Source organism: Musa acuminata, chromosome BXJ1-7, assembly GCF_036884655.1.
Source record: "Musa acuminata AAA Group cultivar baxijiao chromosome BXJ1-7, Cavendish_Baxijiao_AAA, whole genome shotgun sequence".
Taxonomy (NCBI): domain Eukaryota; kingdom Viridiplantae; phylum Streptophyta; class Magnoliopsida; order Zingiberales; family Musaceae; genus Musa; species Musa acuminata.
This window is the reverse complement of record NC_088333.1, coordinates 36235508-36244725: the sequence shown is the minus strand read 5'-3', so window position 1 is coordinate 36244725 and position 9218 is coordinate 36235508. Positions and strand designations below refer to the sequence as shown.

General features: G+C 38.7%; 1 protein-coding gene across 2 annotated transcripts; it reads left to right on the top strand.

Annotated features, from left to right (window-relative positions):
• Positions 1-4881: 4881 nt before the first annotated feature.
• LOC135679176 (nuclear pore complex protein NUP62-like) lies at positions 4882-7905 on the top strand. Of its 2 annotated transcripts, none has more exons than XM_065192650.1 (3): positions 4882-6442; positions 6737-6799; positions 6876-7905. In XM_065192650.1, exons 1-2 carry the CDS (start codon positions 5200-5202, stop codon positions 6742-6744), a joined length of 1251 nt encoding a protein of 416 aa, XP_065048722.1. In that variant the 5' UTR covers positions 4882-5199; the 3' UTR covers positions 6745-6799; positions 6876-7905. The 2 variants fall into 2 exon arrangements, with proteins under 2 accessions (XP_065048722.1, XP_065048721.1); XM_065192649.1 differs by having other exon boundaries at positions 6705-6799.
• The last annotated feature ends 1313 nt before the right edge of the window (positions 7906-9218 follow it).

Here is a 9218-nt window from a genome sequence, read left to right as displayed (position 1 = left end):
TCACTTTCAGGTAAATAGTTGAGAAATAACAATCCTTGCATCTCATTATGTATATTTATTTTCATAGCAATCAACTTATTTGTAAGATTTTTGAAACAAGCTTATGTACTGAACAATGTTATCATCATCTTTATACTTTAAATTAACAAGCCTTATCAGGAGAAAAATTATATTTCTCGCTATCTTTTTCGTAAATAGATTTGCTAATATTTGTTAAACAACATCAGCTTTGGTTTCATCATAAATATGCTCACACGAATTTATATCCATCTATCTTCTAATATAGGCAATAGCTTTTCTACGTCACATTCCTCATCTTTCGTAGTAGAAGGTTTTTTTTTTTTTTTTTTATGGGCTTATATAAATCTTTGCAATAAAATAAATCTTTCATCCGTCTTCAAGTGGAATAATTTGATGAATTTAATTTTATTATACTGATAGACTTTTTCATTTCAATCACATAAGGAAAAACTAGCACCAAACAACTTGATAATCTGATACCACTTTGTTGGGAAAAACTATTTCAGCAGAATAATTCTTTTCCCTCTTTGTATATCAAAATGAGTTCCTCACCAAAATACTAACTTGTTACCAAAAACAAATATTAACTAGAGTAGCATAAACAATAGAATAATAAATAAATTATAAAGTAAGACACTAAATTTTTATATGAAAAACCAAATACAGAAAAACCATGAGACCATAATAATAATAGGAGTACAATAAGTCTTCTTCTGAATAATTAGAGAATCATAATAATATCAAGAACACATATTTTAGATAAATTTGATCAAAAGAAGATTTAAGTCTTATCAAATGAGTATATCAAAAAAATATCTCACGAAGGATAAATCATACATAGACATCATTAAAATTATAAAACTTATTACAAAAATTCTTCACATAAAATTTAAGTTAAAATCAACGAAATTTAATCACTTAATCATCTAATAAAAAGTCTCAAAATCTTTTTTTTTTTTTAACTCTGACGCCGCACACGACTTCACTTTTTTTTTTAATAACTGATGATTTGGACTCAGTCTAAGCCTAATTATGGCTGAACCCAACAACGAATTTGTTGAAATCTGACAGCAACATGACGGAGTTAGATCAAGCTTTCATGAGCTTCAGCGGGGCTTAGCTTTTATGAGCTTTAGAAGCTGGAGTCATATCATGCTTTTATGAGCTTCAGTAGATCTGGCTTTTATGAGCTTTACAAGCTGGATTGACATCATGCTTCGAAGGCCATTAACATGCTTGTACCTTGTGCAATCCAAGGTCAATGATCTTTCTCTTCTTTTACTTTTGCATAGAGAAGCATGAATGCAATTGTAGGTTTGTAGGTAAAGAGAGTCTTTCCATTGTTCTAATAGTCATCGATTATGTCGTAAAGAAAGAATCTTGATAGCAAAGCATATTTAGTTGATCTACTATACTGTCGAAGAAGGAATTCTCTCTATTTGACATGGTCAGTTTCTTTCTATGCCTCCATGGATGCAGCCATGGAAAAGGCACTAATCACACGCCCAAATTGACACAAACCTATTCAAGGATTCTGAAGAGGAAACCTTCAGTTTTGAAGTCTTGTGATGACTCTTTCTGTTCTGAAGTTGACTATTACTTGATCAAAACTAATATATAGATGATCTTTGTGTCTTGGTCCAAATAACCATCTCATCAAAAGTAGATATGGATATGCAACTGTGAATTGAGTAGATTAAGATGAATAGACTGAAGTAAGCAATTCATTAAGCTCAGATAAGATGAGCTCTTACCTTGGTGCCAAAATCCCCTGTAAGGTTCTCATGACCAAGTTCCTTAAGAACTTTGGTTCATCTTGGATCTGTTAAGTGGCAAACTTAGGATAAGGTGAGCTGACATATTTTATGTACTTCATTAGACTATTATGTAGCACCAAAATGCTTAATACTTCTTGTATCAAGAATTTGTATTTGTTTAGTAGGCAAGCAGTACTTGCTGTCAATAGACTGCTGCCCCCTACTGAACAGTGATAACCTGAAGCAAACCAAAGTTAAGCTGCATCAACTGCTGATTTCTGCATACAGTTCATGAAGTTTCAACAAGTCATAGATTACATATATTTTGGAATTTATGGGGAGGAATTACCAGCCAGCTTTTTTCTACAAGGCATAATAATTACAAAAAAATTAAAAAAAGGAAAAAGCACAGGTGATCTGAAGAGTTGTAATGAGGAAAAGTTTTAGTTAACATAAGATCACCAAATTTTCCTTCTTAAATTGGATTTGCACCACCAGAGAGAGAGAGAGAGAGGCTGAAGACTCCAAAATATACAACAAGATTACTAGAATATAGGTACTGAAAACTTTGGTTGGAACTCTACAAGAAAAAAAAAATCAATTTAATTATCATCAATCATCATGAAAACCCTAATCTAAAACTTATTTCAGGATTAAAAACAAAATAAGACAAAGTCTAGGATGGGCTATCCAAAAATGTCCCGGCATCAGATCTGGTGGAACCATCAGTACTTACTAATAGTCTAGAAACCTATAATAAGCGCACTATAATTGAAGGTTAGTGGAGCTTCTATCATCCTAACTAGTAGTAGAGCACCACAATGCTCTTCCACTTGGCCTCTCACTCAACCTTGTCCGTCCCAGAACCAGTAAACACTACAAATGGAGTTGAAACCTACACAAAAAGCTATGTAATGACAAGGCCTATAGGAACATGGGATATCTTTATCATTCTCACATGTAGAAGCTCTGCAATCACTGATTGATCCTTTGTTACCTTCCCTCTTGGGAGAGAAGTTACATGCAGCTAGTCAAATGCCTTGAGACTGGGGCAATAGAGTTGGTTGTTACTTCTTCCTCAAGAAATTTCCATCTACCTATGAACAATTATGATGCATGCCTATCAATGTGACAATTCAAGCACTCCAAGCAATTAATCTTCAATCACTGACACTGACTTTGAGATTTTGATTCAATGAGGAGAACATGAGAATATGGGTTTTGTTTTTTTTTCTGTATATCAAGTGTGCCCTTCAGCTACTTGTACATAGAAACAGCTTATGTGGATATAATAAGATCAAGATTTTACTAGACTATATTAGGACATATGAGGAATAAGAAGTAAAATTAGAGTAGATATACTCGCGTCGACATGTATTCTATCAACCTAAGGTTTTAAGTTACAACGACGTTCAATTCTCACTATATGTGCACAAATCCAAAGGAAACAAAAGAATTGTAGTCAACAACATAAGGTAAGCATGTTTCAGAAGAAAGAGAAACATCATTTGCATACAAGTCCGCCGTCCGTTCCTCGAGCACCAATCGATCAACGTGATCAACGAATTGGGATTGTAATATTGGTGACAGTCATGGTCAGACCGATGCAGTGTACAAATCCAACTTCTCTTCCCATGCAAGTATGATGATGAGGTACGTGAGCTTCTACTTGCAAGCTGGTGTTTGTCCTTCCATTGTGAACCACATCATCCAGGCCCCACCAGGCCCCACCCCCCATGGCACCTACTTGTCACAAGCAACATAGCACAGTGTGGCGTGCATCACCACAGGGGGAATCCAATTCGTATGAAGGGATTTGGACGTGGACCTAACTTGAGATGGATGGAGGTGGGGTGGGCTACGTGACGTTGTGTTGATGGGGACTTGGATGATGAATTGATTGGGTCGAACGAACATCACTAGCGTTTTGGGAAGAGAAACTAATCGAGAGGCAGATTTCTTCTTCCTAATTTTGTGTTCGATGCTACATAGGTTTTGGGGTTTCTCTACTGACCAAGTGTGGAAGAATTAATTGTAATCCAAAATCTCATTCTCGAAGATTAACAGTGAAGATAATATAAATTACAGATCAACATACTAAACAAATCTATGGAGGGAAGCCCTTGTCCTGTATGATTATAAATCCAATAGTAGGATCAAATCACTAATTAATTGGATCATGGAATTAAATTATCATATCACACAGATACTAATCGGATTTGATTTTTTTTTTTTTTGACTTGGTCATTTTTTAATCCGTTTATAAGTCTATTCTATGATTTCCATTTTCAGAATAAAAAACTTCACCATATTTTTCTATTTAACTACTGTCATTATATAATATCTTAGTATTATATTGAGACATTCGAATTGATTAATATATTATTGCACAAGTGATAAGTCTTATTTTCAAATTCAATATCATATAATATTATATATCATTTAATGTAATATTTTTAATTGATATTGTAAATGATTCACTAAAAAAATATATTGTAACATCATATATATATATATATATATATATATTGTGATTTATGCTTTTTCCTATATATATATATATATATATATATATATATATATATTCTTTGTGATTCATGTTTTTTCCCTTTGGTTCTAAGGTTGTTGGATGATTAGCATGTGCATTATATGTTCAATAATTTCAATAGAGAAGAGAGATTAGCCAGCAATATTTGAATTTTTAAAGAGATATTTGGCAGAGGATGGAGACATGTAGTAGAAAAGGACATGCTAAGGGGTGATTTAGAAAAAAGAAGAATATATGTGGAGTGGCAATATGATGGATCTATCAAGTGGCACCTAAATCTTGTCCTTCGCCTTGGTCACCTCTCCACGTGTCCTCATACCTCATGGACTCGTACGATTACATACGTGATTGTGGGCGCAAGTTTTAGTTTATGATCCATTTATACATGTGTTTGAAGCATGTTCTCTCTCTTTCTCTCTCTCTCGATCCATTTATACATGTGTTTGAAGCATGCGCTCTCTCTCTCTCTCTCTCTCTCTTACTTTGACCGACCATAACGCAGCTCCTACTGGTTGCAATCCGTGGAGGATCTTTTTAAGTGGAAATGTGAGCTCAAGCCGCCCCCTCTTTTCCACACAGACAAGCTACAAAGAACCAACTCCACCTTTTCTTCCTCCTCCCTTCCACATTTCTCCTCTCCCTCTCTTCCTGCCTTTACTCTCTCTCTCTCTCTCTCTTTCTCTCTAACCGCTCCTCTCTTCCATCTCTTTCCCACTCCTTCCAGGAGTGGTTGCTTTTTGATCTGCTGAACTTTTCTTCCCAATTCCTAGAATGATCACCTTCGTCTTCCTCTCTCCTTGTTCCTCTTGAATCACTTGTTGTATCTCTCTTCCCTCCAACATATATAATATAGTCTCCTCCTCTCTTCCCTTAATGGACTCAGCCAACAGTAGCAGCCTTCACTCCTCCAGTGGTGGAGGCGGTGATGATGAGTTTGATTCCCGCACCGGCTCCTTTTCCGCCTTCTTCCACTCCTCCACTGCAACCTCCGCTAGCGCTGCATCCGCCCTTCGACCAGCACCGCCACCCTCTTCCTCCTACCCCCGCAGCCACCACTTCCTTGACTCCCTCTCCAGCATCGACTCCACCCCTCTCTTCCCCCCCTCCCCCGCCGCCATGGCCTCTCATGGTGTCGGCTTCGGTGTCAGAGTGGGTCCCTCGTCGGTGCAACCACTTGGTCAGTCAAACGTCGCCGCCGCCGCAACCGCACTGACGAGGGGCTCCAAGAAACGTTCCAGGGCATCGCGGCGAGCCCCGACGACGGTGCTCACAACCGACACCTCCAACTTCCGCGCCATGGTGCAAGAATTCACCGGCATCCCCTCCCCTCCCTTCGCCGCCTCCCCGTCCTCCTCCTTCGCCCGCGCTCGTCTCGACCTCTTCCACTCTGCCACTGCCTTCCGTTCCTGCTCTGACCCTCCGCCGCCAGTCTCGTCTTTCCTGTTCCCTCGCCCCTTCATGCAACAGGTTCTGTCCCCTTCTCTCGTTCCCATCTCTTCTGCTTCCTCTGCTAATGCTAGTGCTACTATCTCCAATGCTATTGCTGCAACTAGCAATACTATCTCCAATGCCCATTCTACTACTAGTAATAGCATCAATCCATCTAGTAGCAATAGCTACCAGCTACCTTCGTCTGTACTTGGCCTTGCTAGCCAAAACCAACATCTTCTCGACCCAAGCCTTTCAATCCAACCGCTCCTCCAACCTTCGTCTGCACTTGGCCTCGGTAGCCAAAGCCACCCTCTTTTGAACCCAAGCCTTACGTTCCAATCGCTCCTCCAACCTTCACTTCATGCAAAGAGCAACCTGCCTGCCATGCCAGCAGACTTGGACACCAGACCTCTAACTAGAGGGCACGCCGGTTATGCTTTGAACGAGCTCGGACTCCCAACGAGGCTTGCCGCATCCCAAGGCACGCACTCGGTCCATGCTGCTGTGTCAGGACAGGACGGCGGCAGGGATCGAGCATCACCAAGGCCGATCCTCATCGGTAACTACAGTTCTGGCTCACACCAAAGAGTGAGCAGTAATCACAAGGCGAACTACTCCCGATCGAGTTCGTCGGAGTTCAATGCGGAGAATGTGACAGACGGCGTTACGGCGATGAGGGGCGAAGGTATGGTGGATTCATGGATTTGTTCTTCCGATTAGGAGATAGAGAAGAGATGTGTCAAGTCAAAGGGGAGGAAGGAAATGAGCTCATGCCTGCTTATTCAGCACTATGACTAATAATAGTGGTTCCAACACATTTCTTCTTTCCTAATATCTGCATGTATGTAAATAGGGTTTCTCCTGTGTTTTCCGATTACCACCTCATTGAATGCTAGGGAGGACGTCTGTAGTAAATCTCATTTCTCGACCGGTTTTAATTGACGCAGTGATGCATGTACTTCTTTGATACTTGTCGTAGAACCCTAGGGAGGGAGATGGAGATGAGATGTAGATTACGGACTCGGTTGCAGCTCAAAATGAGGTAAGAAAGATCTCATGGGTTCCATATCATTATGTTACCTTGTTCTTGCTCTCACAACCCTCCGAAACTTCTCTAGGATCGGCGCACGGGATGGGCGCGTATTCCGGCGAGATTTAAGGAACCGGTAGCCGCTGAATTCTTTGAAATCCACAACAGGAACACCTCCAAGCCATTAAAGCCTACGAGGCAAATACTATATCCTCTTTAGAAGCTATTACTCCATATGAGGTTCCACTGATATGCCGTCCAAACCTAATAAACAACAGCGCTGACAACAAACGTGTTTGCAGTGTCAACTTAAAGAACAAGAATTGAAAGGCTCACTAGCTCGATGCCCTCTCTCACCCCAAAGGAATTTAATAAGGCCATAGAAAGGTCTGTGATTGCTATGTCGATGTCAAGTAATCAGCCAAAGTGGTTTCTGCCTACTTGCTTGTCTACTCATCTGTCGCCAAGGAAAAGTATCAATGGCTATAGTCATGCCTTCATGTAGAGAGCTGTGTGACACAGTTCTACGAGGAGATGAGAGGAGGAGGTTGTGGAAGACCCGGCACAGGGGGAAAAGGTGAGTAATATGATATTGAACACAGCTGATTGATTGACTAAAGTGGGAATGGTTAAAAAAGATGTGGTTTTGGGATATATTGGGTGGCCTTTTGAGGTGTGATGTGACATGCATTGAAATCATGAATGGCCCATGACAGGAAATAACCAGTTCCTTAGCAATGATGACTTCCCATTCCTCTGAAACTCATGTGAGGGAGGGCTGCACTGGGAGGGCCTCCCTCTTCCTCCCTTCTTCCCACTGGGGTTAGAATACCTACAATTCAGAGCCAACCAGAAAGAAATAAAGCTTTTCAGCATCTCGAAAGACTGGCAAGTGGCAACCACACTCCACTCACTGGTAGCATGTTGTGTCATATTCCAATGTTTGGTGGCACAGCAAATTAACAGTATATATTTTCTGTGCCAAGAAACCCTTGTTCTTCAGGCAAATATCATAGTGAGTCAAGAACTAGGATGCATGGAAATTAAACTTTGTGTTGCTGCGGGTATGTTATGTTATACATGGTATGAGCATGGATATGATTAAGATTTTTCAGAGATTTCATTGTATGTTCTGCTACATATAATGCAGTCCAGAAGAGCAGAAGCTCCAAAGGGCACATTGTAAGATCATATGGCTGGTGTCTCCCTTTGCCTGGTTGTGATGTTGTTCGGTTGTCATGCATTGCACAACACATTGGACTGCTGCAACAAAAGCATCTCACCAACTAAAGTCGAGTGGGGCATAATGACTGCTGCCTGACTGACTGACAAGTACATCAAGGGTGGTCTCTCTCTCTCTCTCTCTCTCTCTCTCTCTCTCTCTCCTTCCTTTTGCTTTTACTTTCTTTTAATTAATCTATTCATACATGAAATAAAAAAAATTTGAATTGGAATTCTTGAATTTACAAGAAAAATCTAACATAATTTGAATATAAATATGGAAATGAGGACTGATCATTGTGTAGCCCAACTTCACATCAAGGTCTTTATCAGCTCACCCTTTTATTGTTAGGATTTGGGTTTTGAGGTTTGGTAAAACCTATGAGAGATTGAGGGAAGTGGGGAAAGGAAAGAGAAAAAAAAGGGAGGGATAAAGAGAGGTGTTTGAGCAAGAATGTTATATATAATTGATATAACATACTCTTTTGCATCTAAATTAAGTAGCTAGATTTGATTTGATTGACCAGTGATCTAAAATGACCATACCAAAATGAATTAGAAGATATTAAAACCAAAAAATAACGTCAAATAAGAACCAAATGGACTAGTTTGATCATCCAAAAATTTTGATTTAGTTGCTCTGATTCATCATTATCTATTTCTCAATAGACTGAATATTTCCTTAAATGGTTCTATGGGCTATGACACATATTAGTAATTTATATATAGTAATTTATTTTCCTTAAAACATGACTTTGCAATTGTTCCTTATAATCAAATTTTTCGGCTCCAATATTACTTACAAAATTACAGCAGAAAAATAAACAAAATCAGTGTAATTATTTTTTTATAAAAATGTAACTGAAACTAAGAGAGAAGCATAATAATTATCAAATGTGTAATACTGGACATTCTTGGAAAGTAATTTGAAGTTAAAGATTACTAAAGGAAGTTGCAAACTAAATTCTTGAAAACTTTTAGACATTACTGCACATGAATGCAATTAGAAAATATATATACTATGTTTTTTGTTACATTTTTATAGTTACAATTTTAGTTCCTTTCTTAAAAAATATTAGAGAAACTTATAAATGACTCCATTAGGAGCAAAGTTTACCCTTTGCACATATGTATTCATTTATTAAGAGTGAAATCACAATAAGAATATCATGAACTTAGGTCTAGCTTTAGCTTATTGTAGTAATATGTT

Coding starts and splice junctions, on each gene's coding strand:
- LOC135679176 (XM_065192649.1), top strand. CDS start 5,200: ATGGACTCAGCCAACAGTAGCAGCCTTCACTCCTCCAGTGGTGGAGGC. Junction 6,443..6,704: donor TACGGCGATGAGGGGCGAAG/GTATGGTGGATT, acceptor TAATTGACGCAG/TGATGCATGTACTTCTTTGA.